Here is a 27,868-nt window from a genome sequence, read left to right on the forward strand (position 1 = left end):
AGAAAGGTAGGTAGGTAGTCATGCCTGCCATGACACAGAAAGGAAATGTGGTAATAATGTTCAGGGCAAAGAAAAGAGGACTTTGCCTACCTCTGTTGTAACAGTTTGACCATGGACACATGTGCTAGACAAAAAAAGTAGAGTTCTCCTGCATTTCCACATCTGTTGCTAGATCTTGTTTTAGCTGGGGAAGGCAACATATATACTATATACATAATAGCTTTCAAGTTTGCACAGAAGACAGAGTGGCTGTTTTAAGTAGGAGTTTCTTCCTTTCATTTTTGTTTTAGAAAAAGAACACAGGGCTAGTCTACCTGAATAGCTATCAAGAACGGAAGAACATGCTCAGAGTACTTAGAAATAATATAATATTTCTTCCTGACAGGGTTTCCCAAAACATATTCTATGGAACACTGGCTCCAGAAGGAATCCAGAGAAAAAAAGAGTATTGTGGCCAAACCATCTCAAAGGCACTCACAGGTCTTCAGAAAAGAAATCTGATTAATTTTGTTTACCCTAGGATTTCTTAAAGTGATTATTAGGGCACAGATTAGTGTTTTTCTCTAGGAACATCTATGTATATTTCAAGAACTAGTGTTTTTTCGTCACACTGAGTGATACTGAGCTGGTTTTAAACGTGGGGGAAGTGTGGTATATAATTAATAAAAAGATCTTTTCTTGGTAGGCAGACAACCTGCAAATCTCAAGAAAAATCTCAACCAAAGTGAAATTCATTTTGAAATATAATTTGCCTTCCTACGTCATTTGGAATTGCTGACAAGCTCTGCGTGGCTAAATGACTAAGCTATGTAACAAAGTGAAAAACAGTATTCTCATTACTTAAATTCCCTGTCCTGTCACTTGGAGTATGGGCCCTCATTCAGGACTCTGAACTACATATGCAGACTTAAAGTTCTCTTTACACAATCTATGGATGCAATTGCAAAATGAAGTTGAGAGCCTGACTTACTATTCTGACCCTCTCTCTTTAGAGGCCTCCTGAGAGTATCACTAAATCCAACTCAATTCTGCATATGGGGGTCCATTCCACATCACTCTAAGGTCTAAGAACGGTTCTGGAACCAACTTTCAGAGTCTTAAAAATCTCATCAGAATTTTCAGAAAGACCTAATCACTGCCCTACTCCCAGCCTGCTACTGCAATTCAAGCCGAAAGACTGCCCTATGAGTGGCCTCCAGATACGATTTTCTCAGGCCTTCTGTGTGCAGAATGATTCCAAAAGGGAGGGCTTCTGACCTCTGTGCCTCTCCACTTTGACAGAACATACTCTTTAAGGAGCTCTGGGGCTCCATCGCTCCTTTTGTTAGGATGTGAAGCATAACATCCAATTGGGCAGAGGTCAGCATTAAAAGGAATGAGATAGAAAGCAGTTACATAAATCTGGTGGTTACATATGGAAGTTCTCACAAGTTAGGGCTACTTCCTGGAATTACTGTAAGGGGGGGAGCAGTGGGAATCTGAGAGCCAGGTGGACAATGTGTCAAAGACCAGGGCTTATTTTAAAGATGGTGGACTTGGGACGCCTGGGTGGCTCAGTGGTTGAGAGTCTGTCTTTGGCTCAGGTCTTGATCCCAAGTCTGGAGATCAAGTCCCATATTGGGCTCTCTGCAAGGAGCCTGCTTCTCCCTCTATGCCTCTGCCTCTCTGTGTCTCTCATGAATAAATAAATAAAATCTTTAATAAATAAATTATATATATATCGTGGACTTAACTTCCAACCTTTGTACAGCTGGGTTCTCTAGATGAGAAGTTCAAATAAAAAGGAAAGGTCAAATCTCCAGTTCTAAGGCTGTGTTTTGAATGACTTACCTCAACTTCCACTTTTGTGAAGGGCTGGCAGAAAGTAAGCATACAAAGCTGAATGCTGAAGAGAAAAAATAGAGCAGCACATCTTTATATAGTAATACAAGTATTATCTAATATTATTACTCAACAATCCTTTCTTTATGCACAAGCGCTGCCATGTCACACTTCATATATATTCTGCATTTATAAATGTCACACAGCAGCTACTACATTCCTTGGGCTTGAACAAGCATTTGTGATATTCAAAAGTTAAATCACCAAATGCAACACCAAATAATTATTTGTGAGTCAGAGCTGCAGCTCAGCACACTACCCCCCAAATGTGAAGTCCCCTGGACAACTCAGACTTGTAAGCCTAAGACCCTAGAGAAACAAGGCCACATTTTAAGGTACATAAATGTGTTTGTAGGAAAACTCTGGAGCAGAACATCACATTTTTAAACTCATTTCTGATATTAAAAAAAAAAATCAGTGGGCCTTTCCCTAAAAGCAGAAATTTTATCATAATTGTCCCAATTAATAATACATGTTTTAGTTATAGAGAAATTTTCTTTCATTGTAAACTAGGCAAAGAACAAAGGCTTTCTTTAAAGTGATTATAACCAACCCTCTCAAAGATAATTTTTGAAATAGTTGTTTCTATGTACAGCTTTCTAATACATATTTAGACTCTCTGGATAAGACTTCTATAGGATTTTTTATTTCACCTCATTTAGACAGATGACCCAGAATGCTGACAGAGTGGATTAATCTACATGTTTAAGGAAACAACCAACCAGTTGCTATTAAGAAACTAAAATAGGATTTATCTATAAAAAATTAACTTAGTTTACACAAGAAACTTAGAAATTTAAAGAAGGAATTTAGTTAAAAGAAGGAATTTAGGAAGTGGATATACCAATTTAATATAAGTATCAGTTCTTAAATTTTCCATCTGAGAGGAAAAAATCTTTTACTATCAACTCCAAGCAAACAAAATCAATACACATTATTTACCATAAAATAAATTGTTTTTGAATTATTTAAATTGAGCTTTGGAACTTAGTGATTCAAATAGATAAATCTGTTCTGAAAATTCTGAATGAATGAAGAAAGAAAGAAAGAAAGAAAGAAAGAAAGAAAGAAAGAAAGAAAGAACAAACAAACCAGGTGTAAGATCTCATTAAAATTATGTTGTCTTCACTACACACAAACCAAACACCACTTCTTGGACCCAAACAAAACAGCTTTTCTATAGCTGCCCCTTCTCTAAATGCATTTCCTAAGTTTATTATCCCTCTCCCTTAGGCTATCTGCCTTAGCATATAGACTCTCTTCCTTAGAATCTGTCTAGACTCAACCTTGGAGCAAGGGCAGTTGAGAAAACAGACTTAAAAGTAACAGACATGGTGCTCAATATACCACGAAGCCCATGAGAAGATAAAAGCGGAAATGCGAGTTACCACAGGCAAGTGCAACGTGGCATCTGGACAAAACAAAGTTGTGCCTTTTGAGGTCTTCGTGTTTTTCAGCCCTAAGATATCTTTAACTCTGGGAAAAAAATTTCTCTCTCTTTTCTGAATTGTCTCCTATTTTCTTTTTCCCTTTATCACACGCTTCCTGGGTTAGAAGCCTAGATTACCAAACCACTCCATTTTCTACCCTGATCATCCTCCTGGGAAGGCCTTCTCCTACTTGACCTTCATGCCCACCTGGACTGCCACACAAGTTTAAACAAGTCATACTGACTGCAGAGAGAGCCTGATGTCACTGTCTCTGCAAGGAACTTAAATTATAAAGGGCCCAAGGATGACACATCTTGGGACATCTAACGACGTTCTGTACCCAGTTTCTAGGCACTTCCTTTTCTAAAATTTCTCATAGTATTTGTTTCTCCTCACTTGCCCTTCTATGAAAAGCTGAAAACCAGGATCAGTAGTGACATGAAATGTATCCCAGCCAAGATCACATAACGCCCAGATACCCTTTTCAATTTATGGTCTTTATTTCCAGTGTCTTTGACTTAACTTCGGGTACAAAGGACCAAAGAGTAATAGGAATATATGTGTCTCACATGTTAATAAACAATAACATATGTCACTGGCCCATCAGTTACCCACTTTGATTTAAATTTATTATTTTGATGCAATTCACACACACAAAATAGAGAAAATCGGTATGCAGTATAAAAAACAATCTGACTTTCATATGTTGTTTGGATGATCTAAGGGGTATGTAAGGAAGTCACAAGGTACTTGAAGGCAAATGATCATTCCCTTTTAAACACGTCCAAGCGGCTGTCTATGCATCAACAACGTTATGTGAACTCTCTTCGCTCAGTATCAAAAGACACTGCTGGGTAAGCCCCCAGGCAAAGTCCTCAAATCCAGTCATTTTACATGGTTCTCTCCACAGTATAAACTGACTCAGACCTATCCAGGGGGAACTGGACAAAAGATCTTGAGGGAAAGTAAGATTCTACATGTTCTTTCTGAAGCCTGTTTCACTTCAGCTTGCTTACTGGTGAGCTGTATTCCTCTTAAATGTTTATAGAAACTGCTGATCCCTATGCTTTTACAATCCAAGAACGGAACTGAAAGCTTAGCCACTTTCTCAGCTCAGATCAGACACATCACTGCTATTTCAGGCCATATGACGCAATGGCTCTGGACTGCTTAAACCGATAGAGCAAAGCAATAATGGAGACACCAGCTAATACGCTAAAATCTGCAATAGAAATAAAACTATGAGATTAAAGCTATGAAGGCTGAAAACCAGGTCACTGGACTGGTTCTTGAGAATTGGTAGACACACACTTGAGACCCATAAGAACATGGAAGGCATCTAGAATTCTGCACATGGGAGGGGCCGGGGGCTATCAGGCAAGATAGCGATGCTCTCCAGAGACTTCTCAGTGACAAGATTTTAGAATCTGACTAGAAATCTTTACTTTTAAGGATGCCTGGGTGACTCAGTCAGTTAAACATCTGACTCTTGATTTCGGCTCAGGTCATGATCTCAGGGTCATGAGATGGAGCCTTGTGTGGGGCTCTGTGTTCAGTGGGCAGAGTATGCTTGTCCCTCTTCTTGCCGCCCACCCCCCCGCCCTTGCTTGCACATACACACATTCTCTCTCAAATTAATAAATAAATAAATTCTTTTTAAAAAAGAAACCTTTACTTCTGCAAAAAAAGGCTTTTTTTTTTTAAAAAGGCTTTTTTTAAAAAAAGGAATAAATGATCTTTTTCTTCACCCTAGTAAAATTTAAATAAAACAGCAGAGAGAAGTGACTTACAATGTATATCCTTGCCACGTCCACGTCACAGTATCCTATAGTAACAAAAGTATTTAGACTCTTAGTTCAGAGAAAAAATGCCAAATAAAACCAAAACCTTATTTCAATATTGGTAGTCATATACTTTCCTTCTGAATTAAAAACAGTATGTTGAAAAGTAAAACGAACCTATTAAATAGCAGTGAGCTGCTCTATGAATTCTTGGATTATATATCTACACAGCAAAAATCTGTTTTCCATATGTTACCCCTATCTTTTTATGGAATTAAGCTGTTCTTAATTTTTAATAAAACTATATGCATGCATAGCTATTTTTCTCCTAATATGAACATATCTGGATAATTAATTTGCTTACAAAACCCAGAATATATCCATTCTCAAAAGGGGGCATGAGTATTTGGGAGAAAAGATTAAAGTAGTACATAGTGAAAGAATTTGAGTAATGCCAAATAGGCAGAAGTATAATAAGTATATTTAGATAGATTTTAATTTTTTTTAACTACAGATGTCTAAAGTCAAGAAATCAAGATGTCTAAAGTCAGCCACTAAAAGAAAGCTGAATTGAGCAAGAACTCTTGATCTCAAATAACATAGATAATTAATCATGGCAGCCTGCCTTTTTATGTAAAGTCTCTAGTACTGAAAGTTCCCCTCAAAACCAAAACAGATTCCAAAAAAAAAAAAAAAAACCACTTTTTTTAGGAAACTGGTGGCACAATGAGTATCTAGGAGTCAGTGGTGTACCTGGCTAGAGCAGAAAGACTGTTTCCTAAGCCAAATGTGCACTTTCTATAGGATGACAGATTCTTTTCATATATCTCCTAAGTTAAGTAAGACAAGACTCACACAGCTAGTAAGTACTCAGCCAGTAACAAAACACCAGGTCAATCCCAAGTTTATCTTGCGATACCAGTTATCCTTCCAGTAAAAACCATTGAATCAGGAAAAGTCTCCTTGTAGGCTTAGTGAAAATCACAACTTTATGCAAGTTTTCTGCTATCCAATCTAATAAGACTCTGAATCTGAAGCTTAACTGTACCATTACCATGACAACAGAGTAGAAACTAAGGGAAATGCCTTCCTGGGGCTTAGGAATAACAGAGACAAAAATGTAATACTCCACAAATATGTGCCTATCTTGCAAACTTCTAAACACTAAATGTGTCAAGGGGAATGGGTTCTACCCATGTTCTTCTACCATTTGTCTATTCAGAGCTTTATTCAAAGATGAAAAGGGGTGCTAGAGAATCTGTGCCATTCGGAATGTCTGAGATTTTTCCCACAGTGAAATACTACGCTTACCAGCTTGTTTGGGTATCTGAGGAGAACAGGCTGTACTGGAACTCCTGGAATGAAGGCTCCTACAACCACATTGAAATATTAGAACATCTTCCTTATACGACTTTAAGGTTTACAATGAAGAAAGTTAATAATAAATGGCATACCTATCCTTACTGGTTTAAGAGTATACACAAACTATTTGCTAAATGTTGGTAAATCCCTAGCACTTACCAAAACGAGAGTTCTAAAATTCAGAATGATAAAACCAAAATATTAAATGTTACGCCCAAGTCACTGAAAATATCTCCAAGTGTTTTCATTTTCCAAATACTGATCATTCAAAAGGATTTGTTAGAAAAGGTAATGACAAAGTCAAGACCAAGAGAAACTGAGGGGAACAAAATCTATACAAAAGTGAAAACTTGTAGTAAGAACTACCCCACTTGCTAGATGTGAGTTCTAACTTTGGCTCTGAGCATTCTAGGAGCCGATACAAAAACACGTTAAACCATTATCAGTTACTAGGAAATTCCATATGAAATTACACATTACTATGAAATTTGTCACTTTATAATATTAAAAAAAAAGGAGTGAAGCATAGAAGGCATCTGAAAGCATCATGATCACTGAAATAGTTTTCTACTAGATAACACAGGACTTGGGGTGTTTGTGAGGGTATCTTTGGAGGAAAAGAAAAATCTGCCAGTGGTTTCTATGTGTGTGTGTGTATCAAATATGGTTCATACACACTCGCTCACACACACACACAACAAACCAAGGAAGAAGGGGTTATGATACTATAAGAGAATGTAAAGGAGTGAGTTCTGCGGATTTACAATGTTAAAAACTTTTTATTGGAAAAGACGCCCAGGACAAACTAACAAGTTGCTTTGTGTATTAGTATTCAATCATTTGAGAAATCGTCCATACTTTGTTATAGTACATAATTTAATTGATCTCACCTGGTTTAAAAGTAATCAAACAGGAACGATTAGTACAAGTACCTTCTGGGAAAACTAGTATCTTGGGAGAAAAGGAATACGTACATTTAATATTTCAGTCTAATCAATAGATTATCTCTTTACTCACTTTCTTATGACTTCACAAATAGCTGCCAATTCTTATAAAACAAAAGTGAAATAAAAGGCTAATAACTCGATTCTACAGAAACCTAGAATCAGATTATCCAGTTTTCCTCAAAAAGAACTGTCACCTGACCGTTGAGATAATGAGAAAATGGATTAAAGTTCTGAATAGAAAATGCACTTAAGTAAATGTTTCTTAATGACAATGCTGATGATGTGAATAAACTTAAAAGAAAATGCAGACCCAAAGTCATAGTCAAAGAGCATATTAAATTCTTTCCTCTACTGCTATACATCCTTAACCAAAACATTCCTCCTTCCTTGTTTCTGTTTTCCCATTAAAGGATATTCACTTCTACAACATACAGCTTAGGGATATATGGTGGAGGGGCAAAGGAGGAAATACTTACAACATGCTTTATGCTTACTTGAGCTAGCAGACATATGGAATATGATTTAGTACCTTTATTTGAGAAAGTATTTTAGCTTTTAACATAGTCTTTTACGTTCTTCATGTGAGAGACATGCAGTACAGTTAGTTTCCCCATTAACTGAACAGGCTGGATTTTCTGAAACTTTTAGAATCAGCAATGAGTAAATCGCTAAGTACGTAAAATAAAAACAGAAAATCCCTGCACCCACAGCGGTTAGTATGTGCACTTAGTTGGTAGTCGTATTTTATAATTAGAAAGGGGAAACGTTATTAGGTGAAAGTGCCACCACGAAGGGTTATTTGTAAAATAAAAATGGTAAGTGTATGCAATTTCATCCCTCAACTAAAAAACAGAATGGGTTTCCTATCACAACTGGATACGATATCTAATAAGGTTCAATCAATGGAAACTCTATAGCTACTCTATTAACAATGAGTGGATACAGAGTAAATCATGAAATCTCAGATCTGGAAGGAGCATTAAAGGCCATCCAGCACTGCCAATGCTTGAATTCTTTCTACAATATCCCCCCCAAGTGGTTGCTTAGCCAGTGTCTGAAAATTCTAGACAAGGATTTCAGATCAAACCAATCTCCATCTGGCCAGAAAGTTCCTTGAGATGAGTGATATGGGCTGAAATCTTACCTGTTTGCTAACTTTTGCCTACCAGTCCTAGATACAGTCCTTTGATCCAAAGAGAAAAATTGAATCCTTATTCCAAGTGCCATTTCTTCCTGGTCACCTTTTCAATCATTTCCTCACATGCCCTGGTTTCTAAAACCTCCTGGTGAGTCATACTCCTCTTGGTATTTTAACATCTACACATCACCATGGGTGGCCAGCTCACTGCAGGACATTAGTCCTGCTGGAGGTCACCTGCTTACACCTGGGTCAAGGTAGAGTGATACTTATCAGAATTACCCATGAGGCTCCCTTTATCCAATCAATGTTGCCCCTTCTTCACCTCCGAAAAACACTCTAGGGGATGGGGGTAGTGAGATGGTAAAGTCTGAAAAAGTTCTCTAGGTGATTCTGATATAATCCCCTGAACAGAAAAGCCCTGTCTAAATATACTTTGAATAAGATTAAGATCATAATCGCTTTTTTTCTAATAAACCTACCATATTGTTGAGTATAATTGAACTTTGATATTTTGTCTTTAAGATAATACATGAATTCAGTGGTAGAGAATTACTTTTTCTGACACAAAGTAAAAATTATTTCAAAGAGTTGGGAAAATAAGAAAGAATGACACATTTAATCCCATGGAGTATCTCACAGGGAAGAGGACTTAATACTCATACTGAGGACACCTAGCATAGGTATCCCCAGATGGTGCCATCTGTGGATCCAAATAATCTGCACGTATACAATAAGTAAACTCACAATATATCTAAATGAACACTCTTGTGTTTTGTTTTGTTTTGTTTTTTGGTTTTTTTTTTGGTGCCGTGACTCGGATCAGCTCTTGTGTTTTACCTGTGGCCACTGCCCTCTTGATGTTGCTCGCCTTACTATTTCATTTATTGTGTTTTTTCGAGAATCCGGATCTATACGGGACACCAGCACTGGCTGCAGAGCTCGTAATAGTCCTTTAAAACAAACAAAAGGTCAGAGCCAAGTCATTTTTTGTGTGTGTACAGCTACCACAGCAATGATAGTGGATAAATCATAAAACAAATTGTATGTAAAGTTAAAATATAGCAAATCAAAGAGAACCTAAAAAAAAAAAACCCTCTAATTCAGTTTATTAGAACTTAGCTTCTGGTTTCAAAAGGAGATTCTTCATACAAAGATTTCATTGATATAACAGAAGTTAGCAGCAAGAGTATAAGAGGAAGCAAATGCAATTTTCTCCCTAAAGTTCTTCTTCCTCAACTGACTTAAAGCTTTGGAAAATATACTGCAAGATGATCTTGTTTTATTTTAGAAATATGCTGAAAACTGATTATATGAATTCAGAGTACAGACGAATAGGGAGCCATTATTAATTCTACTAAAATTTTCAGCATGACAGTAGGTAGGTTCCTCACACATGCAAAAGAAACCTCAATATACCAAAAGTCTATTGCTAAACAGCTTTTCAGAAAATGCCATGTTACACAAAGCAAGGCGGTTACACTGAAGAAAAAAAAAAAAGAAAGAGAGAGAGGGTGTGTGTGTGTGTGTGTTTTTCTTAGCTGAGTGATAAAGTGGCAGGAACTACTGCTATTTCTCCAGAGTGCCAAGGCAACATCAGGCAACTTCCACACCCACTCTGCCACCACTAGATGCTTGCAATAACCTTGGGACTTGGGACGACTGAGAGTGGTTACTTAGAGACCCACACCCTAGGGAGAAACCAAAGCATCTGGTGGGATACATATCTCACTTGCTTCATTATTTTTTAAGACAGGAGGCACTTATTCGTTCCACATCATAATTTTCAGAGTTTCATGTTGGTCTCTCATGGAGATTCTGGGGCAATAATAAGAAAACAGAGTTAAGACGAAAGACTTCGTGTGTCTATCAGCATAATATCCTAAAGAGAAATTAGTGAAATAGCACGTAACCAGTGTTTTCACAAATTCTTCCATTAAAAATGCTCTCTTGGAAAAATCAAGCATGTTTGGTACTTGAAAGCTGGTCTTTCTAGCTACACAGAAGAATGAAAAGAAGTGATGTTATAGTGATAAAGATAAGAATTTGAAAGAATTGTAAGGGTACAGATAGAAAAGTCTCTAACCTTTATGTAAATTCATTCTTTTGGTATAGTTCCTCATTAAAAGTAAGGAAATAGCTTTGAAGTGTTTCATTATTTTAAAGCTTTTTAAAAAGCCTATCAATAAACTATGGATGGTTTTTTAATATTTATTTATTTATTTATTTATTTATTTATTTATTTATTTATTTAGAGAGAGAGAGAGAGAGAGAGAGGGCATGCACAAGCAGTGGGGAGGGGCAGAGGGACAAACAGACTCCCCACTGAGCAGGGATTCCCCATTTGGGGCTCAATCCCAGGATCCTGGGATCATGATCTGAGCCAAGGCAGACACTTAACTGACTGAGCCACCCAGGTGCCCTTAAAAGAAATAGATGATCTTTTTTTTAAAAGGTGAACCATAAGCATGAAAATATCTGTGTTGTCTTACAAGTACTTACTGCCAATCAGAGGGACCTGTACATTCTCCTTTCGAGATACCATAGAAGGCAATCCAGCTACGACACAGGCAATTCCATCAAAGAATGTTGAATGAGGGGCAGCAACAAAAATTGGGGCCTCCGCAGGACTTGCCACCTTTCCCTTCACAGTAACTATGAATCCCATTGAAAAGAACATGGCATGACCTAGAAACTTCAAAATTGGTTGAGTAATGTTCCTTTGGAAATTAAAAAAAAAAGAAAGAGAGAGAGAAAAGACACAATCAGCCTTGCTAATCTCAGCTAACAGCAGGGCTTTACTCTAAACACCAAACAAAATCCCAAACATGTCAGAACACTTCATTTTAAAACATGAACTAAAATAAGAATTGCTATCAGTTATATGTGGGGTTATTTCCACCAGGCAATATTTTAAATTCTTTACATATGTTAATTTCTTTAATCCTCAGCCCAATTTTGTAAAATGTATATTATTTATTAGCACCTTCATTTTGCAGATGAGAAAACTGAGGTGCAGAGAACCAAATTTTCCAAGGATGTATGGCTAATAAGTGGCTCTATTATTCTGTGACTATAAAGGGATAAAAATGAATTTTCAACACACATCCCCTACTGAGAAATCCAAATCAGTACTGTTCTTCAGAGGAGTCACCTTGGGAATGTACATTTGGGTAACAAAGATGCTATCTACCCCAAACACTTTTAGAACTCTCATGCTGAATCTACCCTCAGTTACTTTAGGAATCATTTTCTAAAGCCTTATTACCTATACCATTATAGCTCTTAGACATCATCAAAAATCTTTTTTTTTAAATTTTAAAAAATATTTTATTTATTTATTCTTGAGAGAGGCAGAGACAGACAGAGAGAGAAGCAGGCTCCTCCCAGGGAACCTGATGCAGAATTCGATCCCAGGACCCTGGGATCATGCCTGGAGCTGAAGGCAGATGCTTAACCACTGAACCACCCAGGCGTTCCTCATCAAAAATCTTAAATGGTGAATTCTCCATCTCACGTCCCTGGAACATAAACGCACTTAAACAATTTCAGAAATCGAGCTGCTTACTTTTAAAAAAAGAATTTGTGTCATTTAAGATTAATCAATTCATCAAACTGTGCCAGGACCTGTGCTGGACACACAAGACACACACAGCCTCTGTCCTTGAGAAGCTCAACTGAGTAGAAAAACAGAAACACACTTCTAGAAACTCAAACACAGAAACTCAAACTCAGTGGACAACTAAGTATGTGAATAAGCATACAGCTTTTCATGAAAAACAAAACGTGTATTTCCCATAGGATATCTAATGAGAGCTTTAAAAAATAGGCTTCCTGTCTAATTCTCTCAACAGTCTTGTCATAATACAGTGAGGGGCTGTGAAGCAACTAGCCACCGAGGAAGTTTCTCTGACTTTTATTAGATAGTGAGAAGAGAGAAACAGAAAGCCAAAGCACTTTTCCAGGGGGCACAGGGAAATGACTGTATCTCTCCTTGCTCTTTCGAGTTCAGATGTCTATTTATATAAGGATAAAAAACTCACCCTTTACTGAATTTCCACACCACCTATTTTTGATTTACAGTGATATAGATTCTGACAACCACATTCTAAAATATCCCAAATTCAGAGCTGTTAAACACTTCTATTTAAATGATTTATAAAAAACTAAGTTTGGTGTTGCACAAATACCTGTTGGAGAGGAAGTAGAGATACTTGCTTAATTGACAGAAATAGAACATTTTTTCCCCTAATATGTGTTACATCTGTTTTCTGGATTCTCAAAGAGTGTTCCCTCCATAATTACAGGACTCCATAAGCCATTAACAATAGAAACCAAAGAGGTAATTGAAAGGGATGGCATGTCATGAAAAAAATCTCTCATAAAGTATTTTTTAGTGCCATGCAACCTTGAGTTATAATACAAAGGAGTATGATTTGCAAGGATTGAAGTGGTATTTGTTCTCTGGGGACACTGCCAGACTTGGATTCACTTCCACTTCAAACCAGCCTTGTGTTGAATATTGACGTTTATTTACTAGAACATGAACTGAATAGCAAATTGCATATTTCCTTAAAAGTTCCTAGAACAGTGATTTTCAAAATTTTTGGAGGACATTTTCATTTGAGATTTGGATGAAAGGAATGGATCCTGTGTTCAAAGAAAAAATGTGAACAATTTTAGAGAGTTCAATGGTGCCCTGAAACTCACCTATGCCTTCCTATTCCAAGGAGTCCACAGTGAAAGGCTTTACCCTCAGGACCTACATATGGCAACAAGTTGGCTCTGCCAAATGGGAGTGAACTTTTACCAATAACTTTGTTAATTTGTGATGAATCTGTCCTCTAATACCCTGCTAATTAGATAATGCTCAAGAAGCAATTCCATTCTGCCTTAATGCTAATGTTTTAAAAAGCTAGGCTATATTAAGAATTGTTATGAATAATAATCACTAAAGCATTAGTAAATACACTATAACTGATCTCCTTAATTATACCACTGCAGAAAGTATGTAGTTACTATTGAGGGACAAAAGCAAATGTCAAGAATGAGGGAGAGCAGAAGAAAGTCAGGTATTTTTCAGCTATAATGCTTTCAGGTATACTAATTGGGTCTTCTAGAACCATGGACCTATCACTTTTCGGCAATAACTCAGAAAACAATGTTTTAATATTAGGAAATTACAACTTCAACAGAAGATTATCATCATAAGGCACTTGGGCAGATTTCTACATATGATGAATTAGGAACCATTTCATCTGAGAAATAGAAATAAATGGTAAATACCAAGTAGGCAGCGGTAGAAAAAAACTATCAATCAATGACTAATGTTAAACTCTTATCCTTATTTACCTAACATTTAGACATTATTATTTCTTACCTCTTCCAACCAGTTACTGGATGGGTCAGCTTTTCAGGACAGCAAGCTGTTGAAAGTGCAGCAAATGGCCATGCCAATAATATAATTAATGCGACTAATAAGGCACGGATTGGAAGCAGGATAATTCCAAGAAAGAAAATCTGAAAGTCAAAGTTGATTAAAAAAAATATATGAATGGAGAGTATTTTAATGTTCTAGCTATCAAACAGAAACATGTAAGAGGAGAGTTTTGTGTTACTCATGTGTTCATTAAAAGATGAATTGAACATTACCCTGCACCAGATATGAATCTAAGCACAAAGAAAAATAAAGTACTGTATCTGGCGACACAACACCTACAATGTAGCAAAAACAACAGTGAAGAAATCCAGGTACTATAAGACAAGTCATCTATTTATCAAGGAAAGTGACTAGAAGATGCTGGGAAAACAAAGCGTCTGGACTTAGCAGTCAGGGAAAGCTTCCTAGAGGAGCCAAAGGCTGAATGATCTTGAAAGACAAAGAGAAGCTAGCCAAGGGAAGAGGGGAAATCACTTTTTGAGAGATGCCAGTAGAAGGAAGAGTGTTAATGAAGGAGTTAGGAGCGTGAAAGAATAAATGCCGTTATTTTATACACCTGCTGGTCCTTTATAACTAACAACAAGGAGATGGAGAAGGAAAAAAATGAAATAAAAAATCAGTAAGAATAAGAATGAAAACTAATAAGAATAGCCAATAATATATAAATGCTTACTATATAGCAGCCACTAAAAGCACTTGGCATATAGCAAACTATTTGATTCCTACAACCTTAAGCTGGAAAGGAAAGGAATGGCACACAGGGAGTTACGTGATGCTGCCGAAGATCACTGTTACTAAGTGATAGGACCAGGGCTTGAACCTATCTTGGTGACAAAGCCCTTGCTCTTAATCCTATACCATTCTCACTTTTAAGTGAAATACACTGTCCTTATGCACACCAAATTATATTTCTTCTATTAGCCAATCACACTACTCAAACAGCACTGTCCTTCTGCCTCTCCTGGCCCTTACTGTGAATCTGAACATCATCAAATAATTTATGAGGAACACCAAAATGATTCTACCTTTCTGTCAAATGATTTAACATATAATTTGATCCTGTCAAATTACTTTATGCACATGTGCATGTTTGAAGTCAAAATAACATATAAAGAAATGTACAGATCTTAAGTAGACAGTTCAGTTTTGATAAATGTCCATCTTGAACCTACCACCCCAACCAAGACACAGAACATCCAGTCATGTTGCACCTCTTCCAGTGAATCCCTACCCTCTTAGGCAACCAATGCCGGATTTCTATCACCACAGATTATTTTGTCTGTTCTTGAACGTCATATAAATGAATCATACATTATGCATTCTTACGTGTCTAGCTTCTTCTGCTTAACATAATGTTTTTGGAATTCAGCTATGTGACTTTGTAAATGAGTAATTCATTCTTTTTGATTGCAGAATATGATTCCACTGTATGCCTATATGACAATTTATCTATTCCCTCTTTGATGAATCTTTGGGTTGTTTCCAGTTGTAGGCTCTTATGACTGAAGCCCCTATGAATATTCTTATGCAAACCTTTTTGTGGATATGTGTTTTCATTTCTCATACTTGGGAATGGAATTGCTGGGTTACAGTTTAACTTGATAAGAAACTGCCAAACCAGTCTTCACAGTGGTTGTATCATTTTAAAGTGTCCCTCCCTGGCAATATATGAGAATTTAGGTCACTTAGACATCCTTGCCAACATTTGGTCTTAGTATTTTTTAAAAAATCAACCTTATCAAGGCATAATTTACATAAAATAAAATGCACCTACTTTAAGTGTACAGATTATGAGTTTTTCAAATATATATCCCTATGCAAACACCACCACAATCAAGATAGAGAATAGTTCTATCATAGTGAAAGGGAATATAAGGGAAGGGGGAAGAAATGTGAGGGAAATATCAGAAAGGGAGACAGAACGTAAAGACTGCTAACTCTGGGAAACGAACTAGGGGTGGTGGAAGGGGAGGAGGGCGGGGGGTGGGAGTGAATGGGTGACGGGCACTGGGGGTTATTCTGTATGCTAGTAAATTGAACACCAATAAAAAATAAATTAAAAAAAAAAAAGAGAATAGTTCTATCACCCGTTAAAGTTCCTTTGTGCCACTCGGCAGTCAGTATAACTTTCCTGGCCCTCGGCAACTAGTGACAGGTTCCCTTTCACCACAGTTTTGCCTGTTCTAGATTGTCACAAAGAAATCACACAGTATGTATTCTTTTATGCCTGGCTTACTTCCCTTCACGTTTTTGAGATTTTATCATGTCATTGTTATATATCAGGAATAAAACTTTTTCAATTACAGAGTACTATTCCACTGTATGAATATATCATGATTCATTTATCCATTCATCTGTTCATGGGCATTTGGTCTATTTTAAGTTTTTAGCTATTATGAATATAGCTCTCATGGACATTAATGTTCAAAGTCTCTGTGTGGACATATATTTTTACTTCAGCAGGAGTGAAACTGTTGGGCCAGGGTATGGTTAACTTTATAAGAAACTGCTAAAATGTTTTCCACAGTGGTTGTATCATCTTACATCACCAACAAAATATGAAAGTCCCCCATTTTTTTTTAAGATTTATTTGTCAGAGAGAGAGAGAGAAAGAGAGCGGGCGCGCATAAGCAGGGGGAACAACAGGCAGAGGGAGAAGCAGGCTCTCTACCGAGCATGGAGCCCAATGCAGGGCTCAATCCCAGGACCTTGGAATCATGACCTGAGCCGAAGGTAGATGCGTAACCAACTGAGCCACCCAGTTTCCCCTAATTTATCAATTTTAATTTTTAGTTTTCTGGGTCCTTTCTAAGAAATCTTTACTTACCTCAAGGTCATGATGATATTTTATATTCTCTTCTTCTAGAAGCTGTATGGTGTTAGCTTTTGTTTCAGTCTATAATCCATCTTAAATTACTTTCTGTGGTGGCATGCATTAGGGATCAAGGTTTGTTTTTATCTATAGCTCTATCTAGTTGCTCCTGATATTCCAGGAAAAGACCTGATATTCCATAATGAATTTTCTTAGCAACTTTGTAAAAAATCAATCAAACACATATGTGTGGGCTCTCCATTATGTTTTATTGATTGGTTCATCTATTCTTCTTCTGCTGATACCCCATTCTCTCAACTTCTGTAGCCTTTTTTTTTTTTTTTTTTTTTTTTAAGTAAGTCTTGAAATCAGGTACTGTGTGTCCTACAGCTTTTTCTTCTTCAAATCTTTTTTGGGCTAATTTGGATCCTTTTCATTTCCACATACATTTCAGAATTAATTTGTCAGTTTCTATGCAAACAAAAAAGCCCATTGGGAATTTTACTAGGCTATCAATGAATCTATAGATCAATTTAGGAGGAATTATCACCATAACAATATTGATTTTTCCAATTTATAAACATGATATATCTCTCCACTTATGCAAAGCTCCATTAATTTCTCACAACAGTGTTTGTGGTTTTCAGTGTTTTACATGTTTTGGTTAAATAAATTCCTAATTGTCTAATGCTATTTTATTGCTATTATAAATCAGATTATTTAATTTTATTTGGCAATTGTTTGCTACTAGTATTTAGACATGTAACTAATACTATGTTTTAATCTTATTTCCTCCAACCTAGCCAAGTTCACATATTAGTTTTAGTTGTTGGCCATTTTGTAGATTCTTTAGGATGTTCTGCATATAAACATGACATCTGTAAATAAATACAGTTACACTTTTCCTTATTTTTAACTTTTTAAATTTTATTTTAAAATCCAGTGTAGTAAACATACAGTGTCATATTAGTTTCAGATATGCAATATAATGATTCAACAATTCCATGCATCACCCAGTGCTTATCAAAACAAGTGTATTTCTTAATCCCCAGATCATCTCTCTTGCCCATCCTCCCACTCACTTCCCCTTTAGTAACTATGAGTTTGTTCTCTATGGTTATGAGTCTCTTTCTTGGTTTGTCTCTCTTTACCCCTTTGCTCATTTTGTTATTGGTTTGTTTCTTAAATTCCACATATAAGAAATATCATATGGTATTTAATTTTCTCTGACTGAGAAAACTCCCTTTCTAATCTTTATGTCTTTTGTTTCTTTCTCTTATTTTATCGCACTGGCTAGGATCCTCAGTTCAATGTTGAACAGAAGTGTTGAGCAAGATTATCTGTCTTGTTCCCAACCTTAGGGGGAACAGCTTCGATATTCACTATTATGATGCTAGCTATAGGTGTTTCATAGATGCCCATTATTAGATTGAGAGTTCCCTCTTTTTTCTATTTTACCGAGAATTTTTTTTAAACATCAGTGGATGTTGAATTTTGTCAAATGAGTAACAAAACTCCTGCATCTACTGAAATGATCATATGCTTCTTATCCTATGTTTGGCTAATATGATAAATTACATTGAAATATAAATGTTTGTATGTTAAACCAACATTATATTCCTGGGGATAAACCACCAAACTCAGACACGATTATCCTTTCCACATGTTGCTGTATTTGATGTGCTAATATTTTGTTAAGGGTTCTTATATCTGTGATCATGAGGAAAACCGGTCTATACTTTCCTTTCCCTATAACATTTTTTTCACATTTTGGTATCAAGGTAATGCTAGCCACATATGTTTTTGTATACGGTCTTCATTTTCATTCATCTCAAAGTATTTACTAATTTTTCTTATGATTTCTTCTTTGGCTCATTGATTATTTAGGAGTAATTTAATTTCCAAATCTTTGTGAATTCCCCAAATTTCTTGTTATTTTTTTTATTGCAATCCATTGTGGTTGGATAACAGACATTATATTATTGTAATCCTTTAAAATTTTTTGAAACCTGTTTTATGGCCTACTATAATTGTCTGTCTTAGAGAATGTTCCATGGCACTTGAGAAAAATGTGTTTTCTGCTGTTGCTGGAGGGAGTTTTTTTTTTTTTTTTTTTTTTTTTTTTTTTTTTTTTTTTTTTTTTTTTTTTTTTTTATGATAGTCACAGAGAGAGAGAGAGAGAGAGAGAGAGGCAGAGACACAGGCAGAGGGAGAAGCAGGCTCCATGCACCGGGAGCCCGACGTGGGATTCGATCCCGGGTCTCCAGGACCGCGCCCTGGGCCAAAGGCAGGCGCCAAACCGCTGCGCCACCCAGAGATCCCGAGTTCTCTTTTTATATACTTCTTAGGTCTAGTTGAGTGTTATTCAAGACTTTCCCTTGTTTATATTTTGTCTCTTTGTTCTACCACTATTGGTAGAAAAAGTGGGGAACTGAAGTCTCTAACTACTATTGTTGAATTGTCCACTTCAATCTGTTTTGCTTTCTGTATTTGGGGCTCTGTTGTTAGGTGCACATATGGTTCTAATTGTTATATTTTCTTGATGAAGCAACCCTTTTATCATTATAAAGTGTCTTCCTTTATCTCTAGTAACAATTTCTGTCTTAAAGTCTATTTTTTAAAAAGATTTTATTTATTTATTCATTAGAGACACACAGAGAGAGAGGCAGAGACATAGGCAGAGGGAGAAGAGGGAGAAGTAGGCTCCATGCAGGAGCCTGATGTGGGACTCGATCCCAGGACTCCAGGACCACGCCCTGGGCCAAAGGCAGATGCCCAACCGCTGAGCCATCCAGGGTTACCCGTTTTAAAGTCTATTTTATTTAATATTAATATAGCCCCTCCAGTTCTCTCTTGATTACTGTTTGCATGGTATATCTTTTTCTATCCTTTCACTTATTTTTTTTTAAGATTTTATTTATTTGTTCATGAGATACACAGAGAGAGGTGCAGAGATATAGGCAGAGGGAGGAGCAGGCTCCATGCAGGGAACCTGATGTGGGAATCCATCCCAGGACTCCAGAATCATGCCCTGAGCTAAAGGCAGACACTTAACAACTGAGCCACTCAGGCATCCCTATCCTTTCACTTTCAACCTATTTGGGTCTTTGAATACAAAGTGTGTCTTAGATAGCATAGAGTTGGATTATATATTTTTATCCATTCTTCTAATCTCTGGCTTTTAATGTGTTTAATCCATTTATATTTATGTGATTATTGATAAGATTTACATTTGCTCTTTTACTACTTGCTTTCTATATATCTATGTCTTTTTTGTTTCTCTACCTTTCCATGATTACCTTCTTTTATGTTAAATAGATATTTTCTAGTGAACCATTTTAATTCTCTTGTCACTTTTTAAAAACTTTATTTTCTTAGTGTTTGCCCTAAGTGTTCCCAAATTCATTTACAATAACCTAGTGTGGATTAATACCAACTTAATTATAATAGTAATTGTGCTCTTAGAGCTCTATTTCCTCCCTCCTCCTGTTTGCTATTATTGTCATATAAATTACATCTTTATACATTGTATGTCTATCAACACAGATTTCTAATCATTGCTTTATGTAGTATTTTTTTAAAATAGATTTATTTATCATAGAGAGCGAGCTTATGTGCACACAAGCTGGGGAGAGGGAGAGAAGAAGACTCCCCACTGAGTGCTGAGCCCAATGCAGGGCTCAATCCTAGGACCCTGAGATCATGACCTGAGTTGAAATCAAGAGTTAGATGCTTAACTGACTAAGCCACTCAGGCACCCCCAGGGAGTTTTGTTTTAAATCACTTAGAAGACAAAAAAAAAAAAAAAATCACAAATAAAAATGATATTTATAGTCTTTTATATTTATACAGGTAGTTATCCTTTTTTTTTTTTTAAATGTTTTTTTTTTTGGTTTTCTTTTTTAGATTTTATTTATTCATAGAGACACAGAGAGAGAGAGAGGCAGAGACACAGGCAGGGGGAGAAGCAGGCTCCATGCAGAGAGCCTGACGCGGGACTCGATCCAGGGTCTCCAGGATCGCGCCCTGGGCCAAAGGCAGGCGCTAAACCGCTGCGCCACCAGGGCTGCCCTACAGGTAGTTATCCTTAACAGTATTTTTATTTCTTCATGTGGACTGGAGTTACTCTCTAGTGTCCTTTCAACCAAAGGCCTCCCTGTAGTATCTCTTTCAAGGCATGTGTGCTAGTGACAAATTCTCTCAATTTTTGTTAATTTCTCTTTATTTTGAAGGATAGTTTTTCTGACTCTATAATTCCTGGTTGACAGTCTTCTATTTTCAACACTTTGAGTATATATCATCCTACTGCCTTCTAGCCTCCATGGTTCCTGATGAACAATCAGACATTTATCTTATTCAGGATCCCTTTGCGTATGATGAGTTAGTTATTTCTTTCTGCTTTCAAGATTCTCTCTTTTTCTTTATCTTTTAACAGTTTGATTATATGTTTAGGGACGAACATCTTTGGGTTTATTACATTTGGAAGTCATTAAGCTTCTTGAATGTGTAAATTAATGTTTTTCACCAAATTTGGCAAGTTTTCAGCCACTTTTCCTTCAAATATTCTTTGCCTCCTTCTGTGACTCCTATTATGCTTATGTTGATAGACGTGATCATGTTCTACGGGTCTCTGAGGTTCTGTTCACTTTTCTGCATCCTTTTTTCTTTCTGTTCCTCATACTAATTAATCCTAAATTGATCTATCTTTAAATTTACTGATTCTTCTGTTTGCTAAAGTCTGCTGTTGACCCCTCTAGTGAATTTTTCATCTCAGCTATCGTAGTTCTACTTGGTTCTTTTTTATAATTTCACTCTCCTGATAATTTCTATTTGGTGATTCAGTATCTCATATTTTCCTTTAGTTCTTTTGACATGGCTTCCTTTAGTTATTTGAACATATTTCAAATATCTGATTTAAAGTTTTTGGATAGTAGGTCCAACATCTGGGCTTCCTTGAATATAGTTTGTATCAACTGCTATTTTTCTTATTTATGGGACACACTTTATTGTTTGTTGTATAGCTTACAATTTTTTAATTGAAAACCAAACATTTTAAATAATATAACAACTCTGAAAATCAGATTCTCTTCCATCACAGGATTTACTGTTGTTGCTGTTTGTTGTTGTTATTTTGTTCAGTGACTATTATGAAGTAATTCTTTAAAGGCTGTGGTCTTTGTCATGTGTCAGGTGTGGTTACTTAAGTCTCTGACCAATTAGTTTGGTAGTCAGCTAATGATAAGATTTCCTTAAATGCCTGGAAGCAGTAAGTTCCCCAGCATTATGTGAAGAGTCTCTGTGTGCATTCTGGAGCATACCTTCAATACACAGCCAAGTGGAAGTTCACAGTTATCCTTTAACTTTTACCTCCTGTTTGTACAAAGCCTGATGGTTAGCTAGAGGTGAGAGCTTAGAATATTCTCATTTTTTTGTTGTTGTTGGGTTTTTTTCAGGTCATGTGCATAGCCCTGGGTATACACAGAGACCTATACATGTGGATACCCTTTTAGATTCCCATAAATATGACAAAGCTTTTCAAAGTCCCCTATGGACATCTCATCCCCTAGCTTCTTCTTGCAAGATGTTTGGTTAAGTCTATTGTTTGCTTCAATCATCATTCACTGCCTCAGACAGTTGTCATGTTAAACAATCACCTCTGATTGTTTCTGACAAATATCCCTGGAGAAAAGACTGTTTGCAATGGGTGACCTTCAAGGCAGATTAAATAAGGCTTGCAAACAGCCTTGCAAATTACCTAGAAATAATCTTTACTGCAAAAAAGGACCATAGCACAGACTCTGAAAATAGAGTTAGAATAAGGTTATACTATATTCATAGAAGATTTACTCACATTCACAATGAGTAGCTAATATGGATTTTAATTCAGTTGTCAAATATTGGACAACTTTTCTTTCCTGTACCATTTCCAGGTTTGCAACAAATAATAGTACGTAACAGTAAATAAACAAATTTGGAGTAACTCTTAGACAAATTAAGACGATTCTCCCTTGTATTTCCATTTGGTAATACATCATCTCTGTAGGAAGGCCTTCTTTCAACACTGTATCAGGGTTATCTTCTCTGGATTTTTTTCATAGTACTATTAAAACAGAAAACTGCATATTTTTCTTCTTGTCTGTTTAACTTTTTTCAGTGAAACTTAAGCTTTAGATAGGCAGGGTTCTTATTTCTCTTGTTCACTGCTGTATCTCCAGAAATTAGCATTGTGCTTGGTATATAATAGACATTCAATAATTTCTTTTGGTCTGGTAAGTGACCCACAATTACTACCAAACACTTATTTCAATTCCATATTCTATTGAGGAAATGAAAGCTAGACTACTTGTTTCTACACCACTAAGTAGTAGACCTTTAAATTGTCAAAAAAAAAAAAAAAAAAAAAGAAGGGGAAGGGCAAAGCTAAGTTCGACAATGAGATACAAAATTGACAACAGTCCTTAAGCAAGATGATATTGATCATTATTCAAGGCTAAGTTTAGTCTGTATTGATCAGAGTAAGTCATACTTAAATGAAAGGATATACATCTTTTAAGCTTGATAATACAAGTTTAAAATACAAACAACATTGTTTTTCAATCATGTTTAGTTAAATACAAGTTTAAAATACAAACAACATTGTTTTTTCAATCATGTTTAGTTAAATCTTCCCTTTGCCCAGACTGTTCAAGCCATTGAAACCTCTTTGGTATCTCTAGTCTATATATTTTTTTTAATTTTTTGTTTTTTTATTTATGATAGTCACAGAGAGAGAGAGAGAGAGAGAGAGAGAGAGAGAGGCAGAGACATAGGCAGAGGGAGAAGCAGGCTCCATGCACTGGGAGCCCGATGTGGGATTTGATCCCGGGTCTCCAGGATCGCGCCCTGGGCCAAAGGCAGGCGCTAAACCGCTGCGCCACCCAGGGATCCCTCTAGTCTATATTTTTAATTAAAGAACAAACAACCTAGACCTATTCAATTCCATTCAATATAAACGGTAAATTTTAAGGACAGTATAAAATTTGTAGACAACAAATATCTTAATCAATATTAAGATCAGCAAACAATCCAGATTCTTTCATGCATTATCTCATGTAATTTTAACCCTTCTTTGATGTAAGACTATTCCAATTTAATAAAGGAGGAAAGTGAACTTCAGACAGGTTAAGTGATTTGGCCAAAGTCATACTACTAATAAATGGCCTGAGCAGGGTTTCTGACTAAGACTGGTGATCTTTGCATTATACTACAGCTCTTGTAGCGTTATTTGAAAGTGCTCTCCAAACAGTAATAGGCCATGCTAGGTGTGTATGCATAAAACCAACAATTCCCCCCCTTTCTCTACACACACACACACACACACACACACACACACACACACATATATATGCCACTTTGACCATCTCTCCAAATATGAAGCCAAATAGACATACTTTCATTTAAGGATGACTAATTTGACCAAATCAAACTAAAATTAACCTTGAGTGATAGTCAATGCATTTAGAAGTGCTTCAGAAGTTTTAAGATACAAAAGAGATATCTATCTATTTAAAGACATGAAGGTCAAGTTTTTAAACATTTAGTTTCTTTGCAAAGAGGTATTTCTACATTATCTTCCTCTTCCTCTCTCACACCCTTCTTCAGCAGATGCACATTTACCGTTACTCTAACCTGCCTCCATTGTTCAGGACAATGGTCTCAGTGCACATAAGTGGGCTATGCAAAAAATAACACTATTCCAAATCCAAGGTAAAGAAATGCATGAGACGGACAGGAAGACATCAAAACTTTTTTTTGTCATGCAGAACACACAGGACAAATCCAGCTTGCACCCTCTATCTTGTTCTTTGATCGCTAATTTCACCAAAGAGGAAGTCCACAGAGCACGAAGTTGTAACTGCTAATGGTAAAAGCAGCGTTTTACAAGAAAAAGGAAAGAAAAGGAAACTTCCTTTATGTATTCAGCAGTTTTTAACAGTCGAAGAAAAGTTTAGAGAAGTGTTGCATCTAGCAGTGTTTGAGTGAAGACTGATTAGGGACTGATGCAGGGTGAAGACTTCTGAACACCTTACACTGACCATTGTCCCTTTCCTAGGTTCTGAATTCCTCCCCTCCATGCCCCTTCTCCCCAGCTCATCCCCCTAGTCTTGCTTGTTCTAATTCCAGACCTGGGTTCTATGCCTTTGCCCTCACATTTCATCCTAGACTGACTCCTCTCCTTCCCTGAGACAAAAAAAAAAAAAAAAAAAAAAAGAAAAAAAAAAAAAAGACTTCCCCAATTCCATTCTCCTATAGATTGCCCACCCCTCCAACCTAACAAACTCAAACTCAAACTGAAGCTCTGTCACAGATTCCTCTCCCTTCTCAACATGGCATGTTTCCTCTTCCACTGGTGTGCTCCCCCTCTCCTGTTTAGGACCTGCCTCTAAGGCCCACATGCTCTTTGCATTTTCTCTTCTCTTACACCCTCACACCATCCTCCGGGCCCTCAATTCTCATACCCACATCTCTTCCCCTTCCAGGGTCACCGTCCCTTCAAAAGCCCTCGCCTCCCAGATCTGCATCTGTTTCTTCTACTAGGCCTTGCTTTTCAGGCTCCCGCCCTCCACCTTGGATACCTCCCCATCACAGGAGTACTCCCCTTGGACAAAAGCCCATAGCAGATGCAGGCCCCTTTGTTGGATCTGCCTCCTCTCTCAGACACACATCTCTCCCCAGAATCTTCCTCCTCTCTCAGACCCACCTGCCTCCCCTAGATCTTCCTCCTCTCTCAGACCCACATCCCTCCCCTAGATCTGCCTCCTCCCTCAGACCCACCTCCCTCCCCAGAATCTGCCTCCTCTCTCAGACCCACCTTCCTCCCCTAGATCTGCCTCCTCCCTCAGACCCACCTCCCTCTCCTAGATCTGCCACCTCCCTCAGACCCACCTCCTTCCACTAGATCTGCCTCCTCTCAGACCCACCTCCTTCCACTAGATCTGCCTCCTCTCAGACCCACCTCCTTCCCCTAGATCTGCCTCCTCTCAGACCCACCTCCCTCCCCTAGATCTGCCTCCTCTCAGACCCACATCCCTCCCCTAGATCTGCCTCCTCTCTCAGACCCACCTCCCTCCCCTAGATCTGCCTCCTCTCAGACCCACCTTCCTCTTCTAGATCTGCCTCCTCCCTCAGACACACCTTCCTCCCCTAGATCTTCCTCCTCTCTCAGACCCACATCCCTCCCCTAGATCTGCCTCCTCCCTCAGACCCACCTCCCTCCCCTAGATCTGCCTCCTCCCTCAGACCCACCTCCCTCCCCTAGATCTGCCTCCTCTCTCAGACCCACCTCCCTCCCCTAGATCTGCCTCCTCTCTCAGACCCACCTCCCTCCCCAGAATCTGCCTCCTCCCTCAGACCCACCTCCCTCTCCTAGATCTGCCTCCTCCCTCAGACCCACCTCCCTCCCCTAGATCTGCCTCCTCTCAGACCCACATCCCTCCCTTAGAGCTTCCTCCTCTCTCAGACCCACCTCCCTCCCCAGAATCTGCCTCCTCCCTCAGACCCACCTCCCTCTCCTAGATCTGCCTCCTCCCTCAGACCCACCTCCCTCCCCTAGATCTTCCTCCTCTCTCAGACCCACATCCCTCCCCTAGATCTGCCTCCTCTCTCAGACCCACATCCCTCCCCTAGATCTGCCTCCTCCCTCAGACCCACCTCCCTCCCCTAGATCTGCCTCCTCTCTCAGACCCACCTCCCTCCCCTAGATCTGCCTCCTCCCTCAGACCCACCTCCCTCCCCTAGATCTGCCTCCTCCCTCAGGCCCACCTCCCTCCCCAGAATCTGCCTCCTCTCTCAGACCCACCTTCCTCCCCTAGATCTGCCTCCTCCCTCAGACCCACCTCCCTCTCCTAGATCTGCCACCTCCCTCAGACCCACCTCCTTCCACTAGATCTGCCTCCTCTCAGACCCACATCCCTCCCCTAGATCTGCCTCCTCTCTCAGACCCACCTCCCTCTCCTAGATCTGCCTCCTCCCTCAGACCCACCTCCCTCCCCTAGATCTGCCTCCTCTCTCAGACCCACCTCCCTCTCCTAGATCTGCCTCCTCCCTCAGACCCACCTCCCTCCCCTAGATCTGCCTCCTCTCAGACCCACATCCCTCCCTTAGAGCTTCCTCCTCTCTCAGACCCACCTCCCTCCCCAGAATCTGCCTCCTCCCTCAGACCCACCTCCCTCTCCTAGATCTGCCTCCTCCCTCAGACCCACCTCCCTCCCCTAGATCTTCCTCCTCTCTCAGACCCACATCCCTCCCCTAGATCTGCCTCCTCTCTCAGACCCACATCCCTCCCCTAGATCTGCCTCCTCCCTCAGACCCACCTCCCTCCCCTAGATCTGCCTCCTCTCTCAGACCCACCTCCCTCCCCTAGATCTGCCTCCTCCCTCAGACCCACCTCCCTCCCCTAGATCTGCCTCCTCCCTCAGGCCCACCTCCCTCCCCAGAATCTGCCTCCTCTCTCAGACCCACCTTCCTCCCCTAGATCTGCCTCCTCCCTCAGACCCACCTCCCTCTCCTAGATCTGCCACCTCCCTCAGACCCACCTCCTTCCACTAGATCTGCCTCCTCTCAGACCCACATCCCTCCCCTAGATCTGCCTCCTCTCTCAGACCCACCTCCCTCTCCTAGATCTGCCTCCTCCCTCAGACCCACCTCCCTCCCCTAGATCTGCCTCCTCCCTCAGACCCACCTCCCTCACCTGTCTCACCTGGCTCCGCCCTCCGTCAGCTCCACGCCCCTCCCCGGGATCTGCCTCCTCCCTCCGTCCCCATCCCTCCCGGTGATCTGCCCCCCGTCAGCCCCACGCCCCGCCCGCGGTTCCGTCTCCTGCCCTCGGCCCACGCGCTCACCTGGAGGCGCCTCGCCGCGCCCATCCGCGTCTGCTGCACGAAGGGGTTGGGCACGGGCGGCGGGAAGAAGGACGCCTGGCGGGGCACCATGGGCGGCCGCAGCCCGGATTTCCCCATGCCCGCGCCGGGCACCGTGGCGGCCACCGCCGCCGCCTCCGCGCATTGGCTCATGGCCGGCGTCGGACCGGCCCCGGCCA

At 39.0% G+C, this 27,868-nt stretch overlaps 1 protein-coding gene across 3 annotated transcripts in view; it reads right to left on the reverse strand.

Annotated features, from left to right (window-relative positions):
- The window catches only part of LPCAT2 (lysophosphatidylcholine acyltransferase 2), a 68,845-nt gene extending 40,977 nt beyond the window's left edge, over positions 1–27,868 (reverse strand). Inside the window, exons 1-8 of one of the 3 annotated variants that reach the window (XM_072827025.1) lie at positions 27,672–27,867; positions 13,920–14,059; positions 11,042–11,259; positions 9,380–9,492; positions 7,345–7,405; positions 6,404–6,462; positions 5,102–5,136; positions 1,831–1,885 (exon numbers count right to left, since the gene is read on the reverse strand). In XM_072827025.1, the coding sequence (XP_072683126.1) occupies positions 1,831–1,885; positions 5,102–5,136; positions 6,404–6,462; positions 7,345–7,405; positions 9,380–9,492; positions 11,042–11,259; positions 13,920–14,059; positions 27,672–27,842 (852 nt within the window). In that variant the 5' untranslated portion in view covers positions 27,843–27,867. Of the gene's footprint in view, positions 1–1,830; positions 1,886–5,101; positions 5,137–6,403; positions 6,463–7,344; positions 7,406–9,379; positions 9,493–11,041; positions 11,260–13,919; positions 14,060–27,671 lie in introns of all 3 variants that reach the window. The other 2 variants (XM_072827026.1, XM_072827027.1) reach the window with 2 other exon arrangements.

This window comes from Canis lupus, chromosome 5 (assembly GCF_048164855.1).
Source record: "Canis lupus baileyi chromosome 5, mCanLup2.hap1, whole genome shotgun sequence".
In the NCBI taxonomy this organism is placed as follows: Eukaryota; Metazoa; Chordata; class Mammalia; order Carnivora; family Canidae; genus Canis; species Canis lupus.